At 44.3% G+C, this 24,561-nt stretch overlaps 1 protein-coding gene across 2 annotated transcripts in view; it reads left to right on the forward strand.

Annotated features, from left to right (window-relative positions):
* Positions 1-24,561, forward strand: part of KRT222 (keratin 222) — a 118,971-nt gene that overhangs the window by 29,774 nt on the left and 64,636 nt on the right. For both annotated transcript variants that reach the window (XM_069751592.1, XM_069751594.1), the window contains 2 exons: positions 14,861-15,031; positions 20,254-20,385. In XM_069751592.1, coding sequence (XP_069607693.1) covers positions 14,861-15,031; positions 20,254-20,385 — 303 coding nt within the window. The remainder of the gene's footprint in view (positions 1-14,860; positions 15,032-20,253; positions 20,386-24,561) is intronic.

Genomic DNA, 24,561 nt, shown 5'->3' on the forward strand with positions numbered 1-24,561 from the left:
ATGGCGCTGTGATATGTGTGTGGTTTCTCTCTGGACTGTATTGCATGACCTCTCAGGTTTTGTTAATGCCAGTTTTGTTCTTTTATCCGCCATGTAATGATTATGGTTGCTGTATATCCCAAGTAAAACAGTTAATTCATCCTCAATGTCTGAGGTCTGAGTGCTGAGCGATTCTGCTGAAAGCTGAAATTTGCAACACCTAATTGTGGTGAATTCAGCACAGAAAAACTACAGATTAGCTCCATTAAATGACGATGATCAGTGTGAGGATCCGCTGACCTTAGTGCAACAGAAATCTGTGATTCAGCTCCAGACCTAGATTTTAGGAAAAACCCGCAGGTGATATATGTCTTAAGGCCCCTTCACATTTAGCGACGCTGCAGCGATACCGACAACGATCCGAATCGCTGCAGCGTCGCTGTTTGGTCGCTGGAGAGCTGTCACACAGACCGCTCTCCAGCGACCAACGATGCCGGTAACCAGGGTAAACATCGGGTAACTAAGCGCAGGGCCGCGCTTAGTAACCCGATGTTTACCCTGGTTACCATGCTAAAAGTAAAAAAAAACAAACAGTACATACTTACCTACAGCCGTCTGTCCTCCAGCGCTGCGCTCTGCTTCTCTGCTCTCCTCCTGTACTGTCTGGGAGCCGGAAAGCAGAGCGGTGACGTCACCGCTCTGCTTTCCGGCTCACAGCCAGTACAGGAGGAGTGCAGAGCACAGCGCTGGAGGACAGACAGCTGTAGGTAAGTATGTACTGTTTTTTTTTTTTTACTTTTAGCATGGTAACCAGGGTAAACATCGGGTTACTAAGCGCGGCCCTGCGCTTAGTTACCCGATGTTTACCCTGGTTACCAGTGAAGACATCGCTGGATCGGTGTCACACACGCCGATCCAGCGATGTCTCCAGGGAGTCCAGCGACCAAATAAAGTTCTGGACTTTATTCAGCGACCAACGATCTCCCAGCAGGGGCCTGATCGTTGGTCGCTGTCACACATAACGATTTCATTAACGATATCGTTGCTACGTCACAAATAGCAACGATATCGTTAACAATATCGTTATGTGTGAAGGTACCTTTATAAACATTGCCTTAACACTTTGTCAGCCTGTCGGTTTCCTTGCTTCTTCTGGTGGACAACACTGGGCTACAGTAAGAACCCCCATACCGGCATGGTTTCTATACAGTGACTCTTCAGCAGTGGCAAAGATACAACAGGCAGCATGTCCAACAGTCGCAGATTGTAGAGGCAAGCTGGCTGTTGTAGATTCTTGCAAAGTGTTGATAACCCATTGGCCACCTTTGGGTATATTTTTATTTCTTCTTTACTTGCATGTATATATGCATGCATTATTATTTAGTGCTGCAAATCATTTCTGCAATTCGGTTTTGTGGAACATTTTTCACCGTTTGGCTTTTAGTGGCTCTTTGTTTTCCTGCACGGTCAATTTTAAAAGGGCTTACCACTACTTTTTCATTGATGGCCTATCCTTAGGCTAGGCTGTCAACATCTGATCGGCTGAAACTGGACTGCCGGAACACAACAGCTCCATCAAAACTATTAAGACGAGTATTTAAATGAAAAAAGTTATATGTTCTTTTAGGGCAATTTTCTGGCCTACCCAGGTCAGTAGCCCAAAAAGCAAGATTATTGCTTATCTGTGTGATTTGTTTTTTTGTTATTATTCCCCTATACCCTCCTTTCTCCCAGTTTTCCCTTTCCACTCCCCTCCCTTCTCCAGTCTTTCTTTCGTACAGACGTTGCATTTTAGTATATTACAAATGCATTATTAATGTTTTAAAAATTGTTAATAAAGATATTTGAAAAACAGCTCCATCAAAACTATAGTGATCAGTTCCACCCCCCTTCTCACTTGAATAGGTGGTGAATCTGTAGTACCCAGCCACGGCCACTATAGAATTGATGGAGTTACTGGGTCTCAACAGTATCTGAGGACTTCCAGGCACTGCCGGTAACAGCTGATCGGCAAGGTTGCATGGGTTGCCGATCAGATATTAATAACCCTATCCTAAGGATAGACCATCAATAAAAAATAATGGCCAATCTCTTTGATCTGTGGTCATAAAACAGATTAGAGGAGCTAAGAAAAAGTTGGATAAAAGAGTTACAAACTCCGTGTCAGACAATCATAGTGGTCCAACTGATGGAATCTCAGTTCACTCATTCTCCAGCCAGCAATAAACAGTACAACATGGAAGTTGCAGACAATGAACAGCACAAACATTTTTAATAAAACCCAATTGCAAAAATCATTTTAAGCCCAATATACATGTGGATCGCCCCCAGACACAGGGCCACGAGTTCTCGGTACCGGGCCTCTCTGGTTCGGTTCTCAGGCTGTCACGGTGGCTAGACCCGGTCCGCGACCCTGCTAAGGGGCGTCCAGTAAAGGTGGTGCATTCTGTCAGGGGTTCGTGAAGCTACCTGTGGTGTTCGGTCAGGGTGACCGACGCTGCTGTGAGGTCCACTGGCGTGATGGAATGGCAGCTGGATGGTATACCTTCCCACAGGTGAAGTATGTCCCCAGGGCTTCCCAGTAAGGTGGATGGTGATGGTGTGAGGTGCAGGCAATAACGAAGACACAAGGTTGCAGTTTCTTTACCTCTTTACTGTAGACTTCAGGATCCTCAATCCAGAGCACGTTTAACAGGGCTATCAGAGACAGGCCGGTCCGATCGGCACTTCCAGAGTTTCCTTCTCAGATGGAAATCATTGCCTACCACTAGCGCCTGTGTGTGGTAGTCCTACCCTGCTGAGCATTCGGAATAGTCCTCACAACTGCTGTTCTCGTTCGTCGTTCTCTACAGCTCTCTCTCTTTAGTTCCAGATGTTGTTAGTTTCTCGTCCCCCAGTATGTTTTGGCTGGGACGCACCCGTATGACGGGAAGGCCTGGAGGTCTTCTGGGACCCTAGAGACGCCCCTCTCCCACTGTTGCACCCTGTCTTCTTAGGAAATTTAAGATAGACAGCCAACCTATAATTAACTGTCCTGCGGAGTTCGAAGTAAGGCCTAGAGTCAGTTACTCCCGCGGTGTTACGGCCTCCGGCTACGCGCCTCAGTAGGATGTTGCCTCGGTCTCACGGCACGACTCCTACTGGCTCTCCTTTGTGCTTGATCTCGTTTACACTGTTCCACAATATCCTTCCCTTCGTGTCTCTTTCTTAGGATACCGCCGCAAGGAAGTGCAGGCGCGGTTCCGTTACGTTCTGTTCGCTAGGCACCTGCCAGGTTCCCACGCCTGACAGGGACCCCCCTGTGTCTTCTCCCTGCAACACCCCCTGCCACGGGATGTTGCCTGAATCCAACCCAGTCAGCTTCTCACTAACTTCCTCCCCAACCCCTAGTTTTACCAGTGTGAGGAGTGGCCCAATAAATAAAGCCTTTTGCTCACCCTAGTGACCGGAGTGTGAAGTGTAAAGTGTTCTGGTGATACCTGGTCAGGAGAACTCCTTTAGTGCCATCAGACGTACCATCACTCCCCTTAGTGGCAGAGTGTCATACTGCAACAACCAGATCTCTGGGGCGTTGCACTCCCCCCCGGTTAAATCCAGTACTCCTGGACTGGGAAGAAGAACAACAATACATAGCAGCAAAAGACATACAAAATTTTGAAATGCTAAAACAAGTAAATAGAACAATGCTTCCCTTTATGGGAGGTGAGGACACTTGAACGTTACAAACAAAATTAAATATTTTTAAATAACATGTTGACTATAAATAACTCTCAGTACCCAGCCGGGTATTCTACCAAGTGCAAACTTTGAACAATAATTTAACCTTTTCCTTTAAGGGCGTATAAGCTGAACCCACTAAAGGCCTACTTTAAAATACTATATAAATAACTCAACTTTTCTTTCTGTTCTAACTTCCCCAATGCAGGACCGCCTAGCTCCTTGGCTGGGCCTGTCATTGTGCCGACCATCTTTCTACAGTTCTCAGGAGGACTCTCTCTCTAACCCCTACGGGTTCACTTTCAAGCTTTCCTGTCCTCAGTCTCTATCAGCATTATCAAACTTTCTAAATTTCAACATTATTAAGGTTTCAACTTTTATTAAAACAATCATGTAAACATTCCCTTTAAGAGGGACCCAAGTCTCCAGGAGATAGTGCAGATTCTCTCTCTCTCTGCAAGTCCACTGAAAGCAAGACCTTTTGCGTCATGTCCAGAAGCATTGTCTTCGCAAAGTCTTCTTTCACTTGTAAAACCAGTAGGGAGCACCTTTAAGAAGGTGCAAACTATATACAAAAACAGTTTTGAATCATTCACCGTCCATGATCCGGCAGTCTTTGAAAACAATAGTGAACAAACAAAATGAAGAGGGATCCCGGGTAAACAAAGGGATCCCTAGGAGTTAACACTGGACGGGTTTTAAGCAGCAGCAAGAAACAGTTAACTATGTACATATTCGGGTCTTCGAGGTTTAGTTATATAATAGGTTGCAAGGCATCCATCGGTAACGAACACTTGCCGGCCGTGGAAGCCCTGGTTCCGTGTTCTCGCCTGATGCGGTGTCAGTGTTGTGGTTTCGTCTCTCAGGTGCGGCCAGGTCACCCAGTGTCTGGATCCGAATGTCAGCTTTGGTTGCAAGTTCAGTAGCGGCGATAATGCACACTGTGGTGACAGGGGTGGAGTTCGTCAAATCGGGGTTAGTCGTCGTCAGGACAGCAGGTGGCGCCATTACCGGCTCGCATCGGTAGACATTTCGAGCGCACCAACCTTGCGCACTCCGATGGTGGGTGTACGTCACCTGGTCCCCTCTGTGTAGCAGCTGTCCGTCATCTCTATCGCGGCGCGGGGCCTTCACATTGTAGCTAGCAAAGAAGATTTCCGTCGGTAGCCCCGGTTCCTGTATATAGCCCCAACCCCGCTTTGGGTGAAAGGCTAGCACAGTTCCCCGCTTTACCAGAATACCTTTACTGTGTTCTTTTTTTGGTCCTTGTACTTTCGGTGGGTCACTTTGTTTTGTCTCTTTTCGGTCTTTCCAGTGTAAAATTAGGCAAAAACAGCAAAACGAGGCAGACATGCTTACCTGCCTAGGCCTCTAAACAAATGCACTATCAGGATGCAGTGGACCCATGTGGTTAGATGGAGACTACACATGGGTCCACTGCATCCTGATAGTGCATTTGTTTAGAGGCCTAGGCAGGTAAGCATGTCTGCCTCGTTTTGCTGTTTTTTTCTATTTTTGGAGGATCTTTGAATCCTCTTCCTCTGCTCTTGCTGTTTAGAATCCAGTGTAAAATTAGGCATTGTTTATATTGTTCCCAAGTGAGCGCAGCGATGCTGAGGCCCTCCTGCCTAGTTCCGTCTGGCCCAATCCTTGGGGTGTCCGACTGGAAGATCACCCCCTCTGAGCTTACATCTAGTGGTATCCCCATAGTCGTCGGTAGCGGGGGCACCAGCTTCTCCATGGTGCCGGGGGCTATAACCGCCAGCTCAGGAGCAGGGAGTTGGTCGCTGTCAGGACGGGGAGCGGTCACGGGAGCCACATCGATCAGGAGGGCAGGGGCGTTTTCCATACCTCCGTCTGATGTGGTTCCACCGATGCCAATCGGTTCCATTGATGAGGACGCTGGAGTCGGCTGCAGCTCGGACCGTGGTTCTCCCGGTGCGGCCCTCAGTGACGGCTCCGATCTCCATTGCTTCACATCGGCTGGCTCCACGCTCGGGATAGGCTGACTCTGCTCCTCCGCCCGCGGCTCCAAGAAATCCGCGCCCTCCAGCCGCGGCAGATTCGAGTTCCGGTCTACCTCCGGCTGACGGGGACAGGCCAGGATCGCTCCTTCGTCGTTCGGGCACCCTCTGGTCGTTATCCCCTCTCCAGGGTCTGCATGGCACTCACACGCTGCTCCTCCATTTCCTGGGGGAGTGGCTCATTCTTGTCTTGGTTCCCGCCGCTGCAAGTCAGGGGGCGGTTCTCCTCTGCTTTGGGGCAGATCATCCGCCCGCAACAGTAATCGGAGGTCAGCACTTCTGGCGCCACTTTGATAGTCTCCTCCCATGGCATGCCCTCCTTCTCCTGCGCTCCTCGTGGCGTGGTAATGGCGGCGGTTTTGGCGGGAATCTTGCGGCAGATAGCAATACCCAGTCTTTGCAATAAATCACAGTTCAAACACGTTTCAATCACAATTCCAAGGCACACATGACCTGCTTCTCAAGCTTAAGTATGATCCTGTTCGTGACGCCAAGTTGGATTGCCCCCAGACACAGGGCCACGAGTTCTCGGTACCGGGCCTCTCTGGTTCGGTTCTCAGGCTGTCACGGTGGCTAGACCCGGTCCGCGACCCTGCTAAGGGGCGTCCAGTAAAGGTGGTGCATTCTGTCAGGGGTTCGTGACGCCACCTGTGGTGTTCGGTCAGGGTGACCGACGCTGCTGTGGGGTCCACTGGGGTGATGGAATGGCAGCTGGATGGTATACCTTCCCACAGGTGAAGTATGTCCCCAGGGCTTCCCAGTAAGGTGGATGGTGATGGTGTGAGGTGCAGGCAATAACGAGGACACAAGTTTGCAGTCTCTTTACCTCTTTACTGTAGACTTCAGGATCCTCAATCCAGAGCACTTTTAACAGGGCTATCAGAGACCGGCCGGTCCGATGGGCACTTCCAGAGTTTCCTTCGCAGATAGAAATCGTTGCCTACCACTAGCGCCTGTGTGTTGTAGTCCTACCCTGCTGAGCATTCGGAATAGTCCTCACAACTGCTGTTCTCGTTCGTCGTTCTCTACAGCTCTCTCTCTTTAGTTCCAGATGTTGCTAGTTTCTCGTCCCCCAGTATGTTTTGGCTAGGACGCACCCGTATGACGGGAAGGCCTGGAGGTCTTCCGGGACCCTAGAGACGCCCCTCTCCCACTGTTGCCCCCTATGTCTTCTTAGGAAATTTAAGGTAGACAGCCAACCTATAATTAACTGTCCTGCGGAGTTCGAAGTAAGGCCTAGAGTCAGTTACTCCCGCGGTGTTCCGGCCACCAGCTACGCGCCTCAGTAGGATGTTGCCTCGGTCTCACGGCACGACTCCTACTGGCTCTCCTTTGTGGTTGATCTCGTTTACACTGTTCCACAATATCCTTCCCTTCGTGTCTCTTTCTTAGGATACCGCCGCAAGGAAGTGCAGGCGCGGTTCCGTTACGTTCTGTTCGCTAGGCACCTGCCAGGTTCCCACGCCTGACAGGGACCCCCCTGTGTCTTCTCCCTGCAACACCCCCTGCCACGGGATGTTGCCTGAATCCAACCCAGTCAGCTTCTCACTAACTTCCTCCCCAACCCCTAGTTTTACCAGTGTGAGGAGTGGCCCAATAAATAAAGCCTTTTGCTCCCCCTAGTGGCCGGAGTGTGAAGTGTAAAGTGTTCTGGTGATACCTGGTCAGGAGAACTCCTTTAGTGCCATCAGACGTACCATCACTCCCCTTAGTGGCAGAGTGTCATACTGCAACGACCAGATCTCTGGGGCGCTGCACATGCAATCTCTTAAATCAAAAAGTGCCCCAAAAGATGGACAATCATTGTAAGAACAATCTCTGCCCAGATGCGCAATTAAAAAACGGTTTATTATTGTTAACAGTTCCCCCTCTAAAAGAACTCATACACATCAGATAAAACTTGGTCAAACCTGACAATAACGGAATGATCAGCAGACCATCTAGTATGTACAGGGGCACTCCGACTCTACCCCAAACAAAAAATATTGGGGGAGGATAGATAGGGCAGTCGGAATTGAATTGCCGGATCTTTTGGTTCTGGGGCAGGTAAGCCATTGCTGTCAACATCTTAAAGCCCCATACGAATTGGACTAAAGATAGCCAAACGCGTAGATTGGCCAGCAGTCTAATGTGTATGAGGGACACTGCACCAACAATTGTTGTCGAGGGGAAGAGAAGGATGGGGCACGTTGGATTTCCAACAGATGATCTTTCTGTTCTCCATGGAGAGAAGTCACTACCAGTAGAGTCTAGCAGCGGCTCTCAAAGGGAACGCAGGAGCGCTCGGCCCACCGATTCTGTATATGGTAGAGTTGGGGGAGATAGCTGTCGACCCAGCTATCGATCCGGTGTGTGTATACTGTTTATAGGGGGTTTTACTCTGCTCTCCCTATGGAGAGCACAAGAACTAAGCTGAGTCTTTGTGCTTGGATGAGTGGGGAGCGGGAAAGCTAACCATCAGCTTAGGCGAGCATTCGGCCAACCCTGATTTAATACGTATGGGAGTCTTTAGAACAACAGAGAGTGGTTTTTCCCTTGTGGAAACAGGAACACATGGGCTACTTGCACAGTGAACAAGTCTGTATGATCATGTTCACACACCACCAAGAAACCTGAAGACACAAAAGAGAATAGTAAAACCAAAAACACTCAGTTTGAAAAAATGTTGCAGTAATCCGCAAGTGCTAGTAAAAGATGTAAAAAACAGGGTATTTGGTTGATACGTTTTTTGCAAAAAATGTATACTAAGCTGCTCTACCAATCTTCACGGTATACCCTTATCAGAGCAGTCCTAACTAATGTATGCAATCCCTATCTGATGTATTTAAAAACCTGATCATCTGTATATAACCTGTGTGAACAGGGTTCAGAGAGGAAAAATCCATGTGTGCATACAGGGTAGAACAGCTTTTGTGCAGATAGCCCAAGAGGAGTGGTGGAACTCCCCAGTCTTGTAGACACAAGAGAACAATTATGGAAACTGGAACACATGGGCTACTTGCACAGTGAACAAGTCTGTATGATCATGTTCACACACCACCAAGAAACCTGAAGACACAAAAGAGAATAGTAAAACCAAAAACACTCAGTTTGAAAAAATGTTGCAGTAATCCGCAAGTGCTAGTAAAAGATGTAAAAAACAGGGTATTTGGTTGATACGTTTTTTGCAAAAAATGTATACTAAGCTGCTCTACCAATCTTCACGGTATACCCTTATCAGAGCAGTCCTAACTAATGTATGCATTACTGCAACATTTTTTCAAACTGAGTGTTTTTGGTTTTACTATTCTCTTTTGTGTCTTCAGGTTTCTTGGTGGTGTGTGAACATGATCATACAGACTTGTTCACTGTGCAAGTAGCCCATGTGTTCCTGTTTCCATAATTGTTCTCTTGTGTCTACAAGACTGGGGAGTTCCACCACTCCTCTTGGGCTATCTGCACAAAAGCTGTTCTACCCTGTATGCACACATGGATTTTTCCTCTCTGAACCCTGTTCACACAGGTTATATACAGATGATCAGGTTTTTAAATACATCAGATAGGGATTGCATACATTAGTTAGGACTGCTCTGATAAGGGTATACCGTGAAGATTGGTAGAGCAGCTTAGTATACATTTTTTGCAAAAAACGTATCAACCAAATACCCTGTTTTTTACATCTTTTACTAGCACTTGCGGATTACTGCAACATTTTTTCAAACTGAGTGTTTTTGGTTTTACTATTCTCTTTTGTGTCTTCAGGTTTCTTGGTGGTGTGTGAACATGATCATACAGACTTGTTCACTGTGCAAGTAGCCCATGTGTTCCTGTTTCCATAATTGTTCTCTTGTGTCTACAAGACTGGGGAGTTCCACCACTCCTCTTGGGCTATCTGCACAAAAGCTGTTCTACCCTGTATGCACACATGGATTTTTCCTCTCTGAACCCTGTTCACACAGGTTATATACAGATGATCAGGTTTTTAAATACATCAGATAGGGATTGCATACATTAGTTAGGACTGCTCTGATAAGGGTATACCGTGAAGATTGGTAGAGCAGCTTAGTATACATTTTTTGCAAAAAACGTATCAACCAAATACCCTGTTTTTTACATCTTTTACTAGCACTTGCGGATTACTGCAACATTTTTTCAAACTGAGTGTTTTTGGTTTTACTATTCTCTTTTGTGTCTTCAGGTTTCTTGGTGGTGTGTGAACATGATCATACAGACTTGTTCACTGTGCAAGTAGCCCATGTGTTCCTGTTTCCATAATTGTTCTCTTGTGTCTACAAGACTGGGGAGTTCCACCACTCCTCTTGGGCTATCTGCACAAAAGCTGTTCTACCCTGTATGCACACATGGATTTTTCCTCTCTGAACCCTGTTCACACAGGTTATATACAGATGATCAGGTTTTTAAATACATCAGATAGGGATTGCATACATTAGTTAGGACTGCTCTGATAAGGGTATACCGTGAAGATTGGTAGAGCAGCTTAGTATACATTTTTTGCAAAAAACGTATCAACCAAATACCCTGTTTTTTACATCTTTTACTAGCACTTGCGGATTACTGCAACATTTTTTCAAACTGAGTGTTTTTGGTTTTACTATTCTCTTTTGTGTCTTCAGGTTTCTTGGTGGTGTGTGAACATGATCATACAGACTTGTTCACTGTGCAAGTAGCCCATGTGTTCCTGTTTCCATAATTGTTCTCTTGTGTCTACAAGACTGGGGAGTTCCACCACTCCTCTTGGGCTATCTGCACAAAAGCTGTTCTACCCTGTATGCACACATGGATTTTTCCTCTCTGAACCCTGTTCACACAGGTTATATACAGATGATCAGGTTTTTAAATACATCAGATAGGGATTGCATACATTAGTTAGGACTGCTCTGATAAGGGTATACCGTGAAGATTGGTAGAGCAGCTTAGTATACATTTTTTGCAAAAAACGTATCAACCAAATACCCTGTTTTTTACATCTTTTACTAGCACTTGCGGATTACTGCAACATTTTTTCAAACTGAGTGTTTTTGGTTTTACTATTCTCTTTTGTGTCTTCAGGTTTCTTGGTGGTGTGTGAACATGATCATACAGACTTGTTCACTGTGCAAGTAGCCCATGTGTTCCTGTTTCCATAATTGTTCTCTTGTGTCTACAAGACTGGGGAGTTCCACCACTCCTCTTGGGCTATCTGCACAAAAGCTGTTCTACCCTGTATGCACACATGGATTTTTCCTCTCTGAACCCTGTTCACACAGGTTATATACAGATGATCAGGTTTTTAAATACATCAGATAGGGATTGCATACATTAGTTAGGACTGCTCTGATAAGGGTATACCGTGAAGATTGGTAGAGCAGCTTAGTATACATTTTTTGCAAAAAACGTATCAACCAAATACCCTGTTTTTTACATCTTTTACTAGCACTTGCGGATTACTGCAACATTTTTTCAAACTGAGTGTTTTTGGTTTTACTATTCTCTTTTGTGTCTTCAGGTTTCTTGGTGGTGTGTGAACATGATCATACAGACTTGTTCACTGTGCAAGTAGCCCATGTGTTCCTGTTTCCATAATTGTTCTCTTGTGTCTACAAGACTGGGGAGTTCCACCACTCCTCTTGGGCTATCTGCACAAAAGCTGTTCTACCCTGTATGCACACATGGATTTTTCCTCTCTGAACCCTGTTCACACAGGTTATATACAGATGATCAGGTTTTTAAATACATCAGATAGGGATTGCATACATTAGTTAGGACTGCTCTGATAAGGGTATACCGTGAAGATTGGTAGAGCAGCTTAGTATACATTTTTTGCAAAAAACGTATCAACCAAATACCCTGTTTTTTACATCTTTTACTAGCACTTGCGGATTACTGCAACATTTTTTCAAACTGAGTGTTTTTGGTTTTACTATTCTCTTTTGTGTCTTCACGAGTGGTTTTTCCCTTGTGCCTGTTTTGATACGTCATCCATTTTGTATTATATCTGTATGTGAGTGTGTGCTCCTACAAGTGTCGGTGCTCACAACGCACACAGTGTTCAGTGCCCACATTTTTTTACAAGTATATAATCTATGGATTACTTCTCCAGTATTTATATGCAAATACAGATTTACGAGGGTATTTTACTTAATTATTTTCCATGTTCCCACAGTAAAGAGGACGGAGATTAACCTAAAGAAAACAGTTTGCGGTTATAATTATACGTTCAGGGAGTATCGAGCTGCATTTCCCTTGGGGAAAGAGCCACGTATGGGCGAGTCGTAGCAAGTGTTGAACAATGTGCCAGCAGCTTGTAACAAACATGGTATCATCATTAGCTGCTACAGTACATGTCATGGCCGCGATCTCACCGACACGAAAGACACAGTGCTGCGTACGCTTATTTACTTTAAAGGGATGTCCAGTTTAGAAGGGTCCTCCAGAATAAGTGGATCACAGCTTGTGAAAACAATGAGAAATAACATGTGTGACAGAATCTCGCAGCAAGTGATTAATTTCACTGCAGCGCCTCCACAGGGAGAAGGAAGCATCATGGAGTTCTCAGAAAAATCAATGAGCAGTTAATGTACAACAGTGGTGATAAATCTACTCCCTAAAACCAGAAAAAAGTGTGTAAAGCGTGGCCAAAGGATGGTTTTATACACAGCATTTATTTGCAAAAATTCCATGGACTTTTAACCCATTAACAACATGTGCCATGCTAGTCCAGTCGTCGGCCCTCATAGCAAGACAGCAATTCTGCTGCATACAATTGATATGATCATCGCCTTTATGTAGCAGAGGCAATCGGGTTATGGCAGCTTCTAGTCTCCCATGGAAACTATTGAAGCATGCCAAAAGTAAAAGAAAAATGTTTTTAAAAATATAAAAAAAATAATAAAATACAAAAGTTCAAATCACCCCATTCAAAATAAAACAAAAAAAAGAACTCAAACATACACATATTTGGTATTGCCGCATTCAGAATCGCTCCAGGCTATCAATATAAAAAAAGAATTAACCCGATCGCTAAATGGCGTAACGAGAAAAAAAGTCACTTTTTTTGGTCGCCGCAACATTGCATTAAAATGATACCTAGAGTATAGTTTTGTCATACTGTTCCAAACTTAGCATTTCTGTGACTAAAAACTCAGAAACACATAAGGCTGACAAACGTGCTTTTTTACCTGCATATTTTAATTCCTTTTCAATAAAGAGGTCTGTCTAATAAATATTTAGTTTTTAAACTGTTTATTGTTTTAACGGTGCGGGATCACAACGATTTTTCTATTTGACAAAAAAAGTGGCCTAAATGCCACAAGCCAAAAAGCTGTGTGGCTGCAGTACTGAATGCCCAGCTTCAGAAAGGAAATGATCTCTATTCCTTCTGGCTGTGATGGAGGTGGTGGAAAGGGCAATGATGGGGTAGTAGGGGAGAAAGCAATGATGGAGGTTGTGGAAAGTGTAATGATGGGGTGGTTGGGGAAAAATCAATGATGGTGGTGGTGGAAAGGACAATGATGGTGGTGGTGGAAAGGGCAATAAAGGGGCTGGTGGGGGAGGAGGAAATAATGGAGGTGGTGGAAAGGCCAATGATGGGGTGGTAGGGAAAAAAGCAATGATGGAGGTGGTGGAAAGAACAATGATGGGGGTGGTGGGGGAGAATGCAATGATGGTGGTGGAAAGGACAATGATGGTGGTGGTGGAAAGGGCAATAATGGGGGTGGTGGGGGAGGAGGAAATGATGGAGGTTGTGGAATGGGCAATGATGAGAGTGGTGGGGAAAAGACAATGATGGGGTGGTGGGGTAGGAGAAAATGATGGATGTGGAGGAATGGGCAATGATTTGGGGTAGTGGGGGAGAAAGCAATGATAATGGTGGTGGAGAAGGCAATGATGGAGGTGGTGAAGAGGCCAATGATGGAGTGGGGGAAAGGACAATAATGGGATGCGGGGGGAGGAGGACAATGAGGGGTGTGGGGGATTGGGATGGGATGAAGGGGGACTTATAATGGACTTGGAGGAAGACATTATCGCTTATTATGTATAGCACAGTCCCTTAGTATAGAGTGTACTCACTAATTCTGTATAACACCATCTTTAGTTACATAGTTTCCTCTTTTATTACGTATAACATCGTCCCTTATTACGGACCATCCTCTCTAGTTATATATGGTGCCATCCCTTATTATATAGCTTCCTCTGCTGTTATGTACAGTACTGTCTCTTACGTAGTGTATTCTTGTTGATTTTGTTATTCACAGTGCCTTTTTTATTACATAGTCCCCTCTCTCTTTAGATATAAAATGACTGCTGATGGAGGAGCTGGTGACCAGACGACCAGTCCATCAGCTCCTCCATTAGAAAAGAAGCTTTCCCATGCTCCATCAGCCATCATTGCCATATATATATAGCCATATATTGCCATAAAAGGAGGGAGGCCCAGACACATTTCTTGCACAGGGGCAGCAAGCTGTCAGTGTCCGCCCCTGCATATACTAATATATTTTTCTGGAGACCCATATACCAACACATAGAGCCCCCATTACATCTCCTACAGGGACTATTGCATGTCGTGTATCCTGATCACTATATCTGCCAGTAATGCAGCAATGGATGCCATCCCTGCAAAATCAGCCATAGTTAGCCAAAAGAATTATTTAAGGCTTGTTCACACTTAGTAGTTTTGCTGCATTTTTAGTTCAGAAAAAACACAGTGTTTTACACTAGCAACAAAATAAATTAGATTTCTAAAATCTCATTCACACAGTGCTGATTTTGTTTCCTTGCATTTGTTGAGCTGCGGTGCTTTTTTTGCTTTTAAACTGCAATATGTCAATTCTTTTGATGTTTTTGCTGCATTTTTTGAGCCTATTCAATTGAATGCTTAAAAAACGCATGAAAAACCACAAAGAAAAGGGAATAAAAACATGCATAATGTGCACAGCGTTTTTCCTTCCTACACTCAGAGGGAAAAAAAACATGCAAAAAAAAGCGCTGTGTGAACATACCCTTATGTTTACTGGTGATTTTCCTATTTTAAATGGATTTTTTTCAATGTAACGCTTCCATGAGCAGCCATTGTAGCTGCTGATGGTGTTTCATTCATTGATGACTTTCTTCATGTCTCCTACCCTCCCTCTCCCTTTCTTTCCCCTCTCCCACTGCAGAAAGTCAAGGCTGTGCAGCAGTTAAAACATCCCATCGATGATATTCAGTTTGCTACGGTGGAGGATGGGAGCAGGATGGAGCTGTCCCAGCTCCTCAATGAGATCAGGACACACTATGAGGCTCTCATCAGCAGAAGTCCCATCGCCGACGACCTTCCATCCAGGAGCCAGGTAACGGCATCACACAAGGCGAGCGGCGAGGAGGCACTTCCCAGGATAGGGATGCAGAGTCATTGCAAGACTGACTCAGCCTCTCCTGGTCCTGTGATTCCTCAATGCAGGGGAAGCTGGGGAGGGAGTGCAGTAGCACTGCAGATAAATTCATATATATATATATATATATACATATATATATATATATATATATATATGTATATGTATGTGCATGCAGCACCAATAAATATAGCATGTTTCCTACAGTTGCCCATCATATTACCATAAGGCCTTGATATTCGGATGTTGACGTGACTTAGGGAAAGGCCATTGAAGGAATTGCCATCAAACTTCCAATTGATACTACATCCTAAGGTATATTGGATGGGCTGCCGTACTATTGGCCCTTCCTTGTATCCTATAGTCTCGACTCATCAAAACCGTATTCGAACAGATTTTCTTAACCCTTTGCTTGACTTTAAGGATTGTTTAGGAAATGGTTCCCACCATAACTTGCCAAGTTCATTTCGTCTTTAAAAGGCCTCCAAAGGGAAATGACGGTAAAAGTCATTGATTGACTGTAATCATTGATCGGTCTGAAAGAAGAAATCAATTTATAGTCTCCGTGTTTCCTATGTCAGTGAAAGTTTCCCACGCTGCTGTCACATTAGGTAGAAACTACTTTGATAATGGGTTGTTAATATTTGTTAGAAGGTTTCCCTGATGATAATCTGTTGACAGGCTGTCCTTCTGCCAGAGGTCAAGGGTAATCTGTAAGGGGAACCTGATAGAAAGTTGTGTAGTTACCACATGAGGCCACCATTGGGGAAATTACACAGAGCACACTGAAATGAATGGGCTCTTCGTGTAATGCATAAAGGTCCTTATTGATTCTGAATCCCCTAGAACAGTAGTAATTTTCCCAAAAGGCCACATGAGAGACTGTGACTGTTGTAAAGGGCTGAACCAACAGGCCAAACTTAATTTTGTTCAATGTTGTTATTATTATTATTTTATATTTTATTTTTTCATTTAATATTGAGCAGAATTACATCTGTTTACTAGCTGCTTCTGGTAATACATGTTATGATAGGGCTTATAGTAATATGTATAGACATCTGTCTGAGATGGTTTAGTGAATCCTGCATTGAGCAGGGGGTTGGACACAATGACTATGTAGGTCCCTACCAACTCTAACATTCTGTGATTTGGTGTATTTTTACCTGTAGTAGCTAATCAAAATCACATCATTTACTGTGTTTTATAAAGTATATAAATCATACTGCTCCTGTTATTCAACCTTAAGTATATATAATAACAGTAGATGTATTTTGATCAACAACTCCCTCCAGTGGCATAATATATCCTGGCACACATGTCCCTCATCCTGGCCCCATTCTGATTATATATATATATATATATATATATATATATATATATATCACATCCTGGTATATATATATCCCCCCATAAAAATATATATGTCCCTTATCATGGGCCTCATCCTAGTATATATATATATATATATATATATATATATATATATATATATATATATATATATATATATATATATATATATATATATATATACATACATATATCCCCCATCCTGGTATATGGAAGTGCTTCTCACTAAATTAGAATATCATCAAAAAGTTAATTTATTTCAGTTCTTCAATATAAAAGGTGAAACTCTTATATTATATAGAGTCATTACAAACAGAGTGATCTATTTCAAGTGTTTATTTCTGTTAATGTTGATGATTAACCTAACTATCCCTGTGTGGCCTATTTATAAAAAAAAAAAAAAAAACTATCAGGTTCCTCGCATCATGTTCTCATTTACTTTATGCAGTTAATAGCCCTCTGTGTCTGTACTGCTACATACTTAGGCAGTTAACATGAACACCCGAGTCTTACACTATGGCTGGTCCGAATAACTAAAGCAATTGTTACCATCCACCTCTCGTGTCTCCCCTTTTCCTCATAGTTTGTAAGCTTGCGAGCAGGGCCCTCATTCCTCCTGGTATCTGTTTTGAACTGTATTTCTGCCATGCTGTAATGTCTATTGTCTGTACAAGTCCCCTCTATAATTTGTAAAGCGCTGCGGAATATGTTGGCGCTATATAAATAAAAATTATTACTATTATATTATTATTATGATTATGGCTAACAGCCAATGAAAACCCAAAAATCATTATCTCAGTAAATTAGAAAAATTCACAAAAACACCTGCAAAGGCTTCCTAAGCGTTTAAAAAGGTCCCATAGTCTGTTTCAGTAGGCTCAACAATCATGGGGAAGACTGATAACTTGACAGATGTCCAGAAGGCAGTCACTGACACACTCCACAAGGAGGGTAAGTCACAAAAGGTCATTGCTAATGAAGCTGTCTGTTCACAGAGTGCTGTATCTAAGCATATTAATGGAAAGTTGAGTGGAAGGGAAAAGTGTGGTAGAAAAAGGTGCACAAGCAACCAGGATAACCGCAGGCTTGAAAGGATTGTTAAGAAAAGGCCATTAAAAAATTTGGGGAAGATTCACAAGGACTGCTGCTGGAGTCATTGCTTCAAAAGCCACCACACACAGATGTATCCAGGACATGGGCTACAAGTGCCGCCTTCCTTGTGTCAAGTCACTCATGACCAATAGACAATGCCAGAAGCGTCTTACCTGGGCCAAGGAGGGAAAGAACTGGAATGTTGCTCAGTGGTCCAAGGTGTTGTTTTCAGATGAAAATAAATTTTACATTTCATTTGGAAATCAAGGTCCCAGAGTCTGGTGGAAGAGTGGAGAGGCCACAATCCAAGCTGCTTGAGGTCTAGTGTGAAGTTTCCACAATCAGTGATGGTTTGGGGAGCCATGTCATCTGCTGGAGTAGGTCCACTGTGTACCAATACCTGGTTTAAAAACAACAGTATCACTGTGCTTGATTGGCCAGCAAACTCGTCTGACCTCAACCCCACAGAGAATCTATGGAGTATTGTCAAAAGGAAGATGAGAGACACCAGATCCAACAATGCAGATGAGCTGAAGGCTGCTATCAAAGCAACCTGGGCTTCCATAATATCTCAGCAGTGCCACAGGCTGATCGCCTCCATGCCACGCCACATTGATACAGTAATTGATGCAAAGGATTCCCGACCAAGTATTGAGTGCATTTACTGAACATACATTTCAGTATTCTAATTTACTGAGATAATGACTTTTGGGTTTTCATTAGCTGTAAGCCATAATCATCAACATTAACAGAAATAAACACTTGAAATAGATCAATATGTTTGTAATGACTCTATATAATATGAGTTCCACTTTTAGTGTTGAAGAACTGAAATACATTAACTTTTTGATAATATTCTAATTTAGTGAGAAGCAATTGTATGTCCCTTCCTGGTATATGTATCCCGATCCAGGTATATGTTTCCAGTTCTGGTGCTGTTCTTTAATGCACAGAAAAAAATAAACAATTATATTCACCTCCTATTCGTTCCCCCGCTGTACAACGTCCTCTTCTAAAGCTAGCAGCTGACTTCAAAGAGCAAGCGACTGGAGCACATGACTAGAGATGAACAGTTTTGATCGGGTCCATGCTTATTTGGCAAGCTATAGCACTTACCGAATAAGCTGCAGAGGGATCTCGGATACTTGGAGCGCTCCCGATGATCAGCTGTTCAGTGCCGCAGCTGCATGTGTCACGGCTGTGTCACAGTCACAACACACAGGCTCTCCATGCATGTGTTGTGACTTTCACACAGCCGTGACACATGCAGCTGCGGCACCGAACAGCTGATCATCGGGAGCGCTCCAAGTATCCGAGATCCCTCTGCAGTTTATTTGGTAAGCGCTATAGATTGTTGAATAAGCATGGACCCCAACAAATTTGCTCATCTCTACACATGACGTCACTGTCATAGACCCCCAGTCACATGCACACCGACATCAGCTGCTAAGTAGACATGAGCGAATATCGTCGGATCCCTCCTTTTTCGGATCGCTAATAGAGCTTACCAAATAGCTGCAGCGGGAAACCAACTTCTTGGATCGCTCCCGGTGATCAGATGTCCAGCCTGAAGCTGCATGAAGAATTAAATGTATGTAGAATTTCTGTTTATCACCTTGCATCATCAATACTGGAGGATCCTGGCAGGACGAGATCCAATATCAGTTCATGAGAAACATTAGCAGGCATTTTCTCTTTAAGGAGATTTTTACCTCCTTCGTCAAAATCGTTCTGATTGCTCTTTTACAGGCAGAAAATTCTTCATATAAAAAATGTTTTCTGACTGGTAAAGCTGGGTGGGAACCAAAATCAGCAAGCCATTCAGGATTCTGGAAAAGTTGGGCGATCCATGTGACTTCTGTTATAGTGCTCATATTGGTTGTAATGCAGCCTTTCCAGAATATTCACTTCAATGGCTCAAAATTGCAGCCGATCCTGCACAGCCATTACTAAGTAGACAACACAATGTAAACACTGAAGAGGCCGCAGTGCCCGCACCAGTCTCACGGCCCAATCAGACAGCTGATCAATGGGGCTGCCAAGAATTGGACACCGACCAATTTAAAGTTGATGGCCTGTACATCCATATTCTAAAAACCGGTAAACTCTCTTAAAGTTGCTGATCTGCCAAACAGCTGCAATATATTGCAAAAGCAGATAAATTACCATGGATAGTCAACAGTAGCTTATCTACAATAGGTGCTGGGGTTCCAATCGCACCAGGGCTCTGGAGCCTAAGAGGCCCCAAAAGTCTCTTTAGCTTATACGAAAAGACCAATACTCTTAAAGACTTCCAGTAATTGGGGGCCTCCTTATAGCTTTTGCATTGGGACACATGAGCTTCAAGTACTCCACAGTCTATAGCCGTACAATAATCTAGGCTATCTGATGACCATTCCCATGTGTGGTCACATACAGTAGATGCCCGCTAAAGAAACATTACCGTATTTTTTCCTCATCCTCGTGGGGAATTGTTAGTTTTTCACCCATAAGCTGGGCATGTTATACATACAGTAGATCTGTCTGCTGTACTTCTTAGATTTGTCAAAGCAGGTGCCGTGGTAAAGACTGAAACCTTGTCGTGAAGCAATATAAATATTAAAGAAGTTGTGTCCTGGAGATGATATGTGTCATCTGTCATTGTCCAATTTTCCCTGTCAGTCTACAGCGCTTATCGTCTGACCTATCGTGCCCGCAGATCAGATACATTATGATTCTGTCACTTCATTTCCATCCAGCTGGAAGAAGAAGAAGCCCGGCGGAAAATGCAGAAAGACGAAGAAGAACTGAGGGAAGCCCGGGCCAATCTTTATGAAGCTAGGAAGCAATGGAAAACGCTACAGGCTGAAATCGAATCTCTGCAAGCAATGGTGAGTATTTCTAATAACAGAGCCGTTCTCATCTCAATGTGGCACATTGTCTCAAAGCAGCAGGATTCTAAATTATGGGATTATTTCATATGTTGGGGTCAGTTTCCATCAGACATGTATAAACAGGTGGACCGATACATTAGGCTTTTACCCAGTAGAGGCTTGATGATCTCAATGAAGTCCTAGTATAGGAAAGCAGTATTCAAAATGCCTCTGGCTTCCACCATCAAAGTTTACGCTGGCCATTATTTAACCCCTCCACAGGGATGTGGATTTCATTACATGGGCTCCGAGGTTGTATCTGCAGAGTAGCTACTGACTACTGGAGAGTGTTCAGGAAATAAATGAAATAAGCCAAGATCAGAACCAGGAAGACTGTTCCTCCTGGTACTGTTCAGATATGTTCACAAAGAGTTGTATTGAGGTCGAAAAAGACGATGTTGTGTTCAAGAGAAATATACATCACTAATCCATGCACTTTTTGACAGGGTTTTCGGATCTGACGCACTTTAAGTAGTTTTGAAGCATTTTATCTATCACAAGGTTTGTTGCAGGCTTTTGACGAGACAGTGTCAAGTTCGGAGCAGATTCCACAAGGCAATTTTCAAAATATTCTTGGATTTTGAAGTGGATCAACTTAAATAGAATACAAATATTGATGTAGGGTACAAAAACACAGAAAACGTAAAGGGAGTCTATCATCAGGTTTTTGCTTTCCTATCTGAGAGCAGCATGAGGTAGGGACCGATACCTTGATCCCAGCAATGTGTCCCGTACTTTACTGGGTGCTGAAGTTTTGATTAAAAACTGTTTTATCTACAGCAAATCCACCAGTTCTCTCTCACACCACTGATTGGCAGCTTTCTGCATACGCTGTGCATAGGCAGAAATCTGCCAATCAGTGGTGCGACAAGGTCATGCAAAGCTCATGAATATGAAGGACTACACAGCAGCAGGTTTACTAGTCCTCTAATGATAATCCTCTGTTGATAACATACAAACTCGTTGTAAATGTTGTCGTTGGTGGGATTTGAACCTAGGACACGAGCACGGCAAAGTATCAGTACTAACCAATGAGCTACAGTGCTGCCAGACCTGAGATTTAGGCCAGTTGTTTGCATATACAGTATATCTGTGAAACATGAATATTTTTTGAATTTTAACTATTACACTATATAAAACTTTGCTTTCATTGGTTATGTTCTGTGAATCAAACTGTACTTCTACACATTTTTTTTTGATGATTTGGTTAAGACTACAAAACTTCAGAGATATACACTGAAAGAGAGCACCTCATATATAAATCAAAAAACACCCAAAATAAAGAAGGGAAATAGAATCCTCCACATGCGTATGTATACCAATAGAGAAACAATCGGAGGTGAAGTTTCCAATATACACATCATTTATTCGTTAAAATAACAATACAAAATCATTGAATATAATAATCCACATAAGAAAGAGTACATGTCAGACGGAAAAAACCATCTATGAATAGATGTCAGCAGAGAAAGAGACATAACGGGAATAGAACACCATGGCAAAACATAGACCCAAGAAATCACACAGGATACTACATATATATATCTCAGAGCTCTAATCCTAATGCCCAGGCAGTCGATAGTAATAAGTATCAATGGATGACATTAGAGGCGCCTATCTACTCAAAGTACTGCCATTAATATTGCACTAAACCCATAGGCCAGTATAACCATGAAAGTATATTCAGTGGCTTTAGAGCAGCAAATAGTGCTCAATCCAAGGTACTGCCATTAATATTGCACTAAACCCCTAAGCCACTATAACCATGAGAGTACATACTGTGGCCTTAGAGCAGCAAATAGTGTATATTACCTGCGGTCATGTTAGCCCAAGTGTCCAACCCACACTAGATCACCTCGACGCGCGTTTCACCACACCTGTGGCTTCGTCAGGAGGTAAGTAGGCCATGTCCGTGATCCCTTTTTATAGCGGTGTGTTTAATAATGGGATTATCCTCAGCCATGCGTGGCGCGCCCCCGCCATGTTGCGGCGCGCCGAGGAGAGCGGCGCTCCCGATGCGCGTCACCACGTCAGATGACCGGATCCGTGACCATGGAGACGCGTACACCAGAGCCGAGCGCCACCCACCACCGCGCGAGGCAGCGCATGCGCGGTGCGCACACTGGCCAGTAATAGAGGAAAATAGTGAGTATCCAGATCTAACCTGAAGAAAAAAAATTAGGGGCATATTATAGTCCAGGCTCATGCGAAAAAGAGGACCATAGGCAGCTAGATGTCCCAACCGACAACTAAAAATCCCATATGGCAAATAGACCGATATGTGCAAAATATGAGTCCCACTACTAGCCCATAGAGAATATAACAGAATACAACAGAAGAAGATGATGATGAATTAAGGAACAGGGCATATGCCAGCCAGAGGGGAGCAAGCACATGCTTTTTGTGGGCTGCCCGGAAACTAGAAGTCTTGTACCTGTGGAACGCAGAGCTCCCCGGCCTCCACAGGTGACCTTCAACCTGAAAGAGAATCCTCCACCCAAGGGCAACATGGAGGACAGCTGCAGGTGAACTCACACCTCCTTCTCCCCAATCCAGAGACAGGAGTGTCATCCGGACCTTCATTTGATGAAAGAGAATCCTCCACCCAAGGGCAACATGGAGGACAGCTGCAGGTGAACTCACACCTCCTTCTCCCCAATCCAGAGACAGGAGTGTCATCCGGACCTTCATTTGATGAAAGAGAATCCTCCACCCAAGGGCAACATGGAGGACAGCTGCAGATGAACTCACACCTCCTTCTCCCCAATCCAGAGACAGAAGTGTCATCCGGATCATCAATTGTTGAAAGAGAATCCTCCACCCAAGGGCAACATGGAGGACAGCAGCAGGTGAACTCACACCTCCTTCTCCCCAATCCAGAGACAGGAGTGTCATCCGGACCATCAATTGGTGGAAATGATAAATCTTTGTCTAGAAAAAGACAATTGAAAGGGACAGATGAGGGAACTTTTCCTAAGAGAGTTGGAGATAAACCGCCTCTTAGGCGCAGTGATAGGCTCAGAAATAAACTCAAGCCAAACTATATCTTTAAAGAAATGTTTCCACCATTTTATTTTAGAAAACAAGGAAAAGATAAATCTTCGTCTAGAAAAAGACAATTGAAAGGGTCAGACGAGGCGACTATTCCTAAGACGATCAGAGGGCAATCCCCGTCACTTCGGCCTTGCCCATCAACTTCCAGACAGCAGGGGGAGCCAAATATCACCCCCCACAGCAGTGAGGACATTGCCAATCCACGAAGACAGAGGAAACCGCATAAGATCAGACGGCAATCCCCGTCACCTCGGCCTTGCCCATCAACTTCCAGACAGCAGGGGAGCCAAATATCACCCCCCACAGCAGTGAGGACATTGCCAATCCACGAAGACAGAAGAAACTGCAAAAGGTCAGAGGGCAATCCCCGTCACCTCGGCCTTGCCCATCAACTTCCAGACAGCAGGGGGAGCCAAATATCACCTCCCACAGCAGTGAGGACATTGCCAATCCCCGAAGACAAAGGAAACCGCATAAGGTCAGAGGGCAATCTCCGTCACCTCGGCCTTGCCCATCAACTTCCAGACAGCAGGGGGAGCCAAATATCACCTCCCACAGCAGTGAGGACATTGCCAATCCACGAAGACAAAGGAAACCGCATAAGGTCAGAGGGCAATCCCCGTCACCTCGGCCTTGCCCATCAACTTCCAGACAGCAGGGGGAGCCAAATATCACCTCCCACAGCAGTGAGGACATTGCCAATCCACGAAGACAAAGGAAACCGCATAAGGTCAGAGGGCAATCCCCGTCACCTCGGCCTTGCCCATCAACTTCCAGACAGCAGGGGAGAGCCAAATATCACCTCCCACAGCAGTGAGGACATTGCCAATCCACGAAGACAGAGGAAACCGCATACGGTCAGAGGGCAATCCCCGTCACCTCGGCCTTGCCCATCAACTTCCAGACAGCAGGGGGAGCCAAATATCACCTCCCACAGCGCTTATCGTCTGACCTATCGTGCCCGCAGATCAGATACATTATGATTCTGTCACTTCATTTCCATCCAGCTGGAAGAAGAAGAAGCCCGGCGGAAAATGCAGAAAGACGAAGAAGAACTGAGGGAAGCCCGGGCCAATCTTT

The sequence above is a fragment of the Ranitomeya imitator genome, chromosome 2, assembly GCF_032444005.1.
Source record: "Ranitomeya imitator isolate aRanImi1 chromosome 2, aRanImi1.pri, whole genome shotgun sequence".
NCBI classification, from domain to species: domain Eukaryota; kingdom Metazoa; phylum Chordata; class Amphibia; order Anura; family Dendrobatidae; genus Ranitomeya; species Ranitomeya imitator.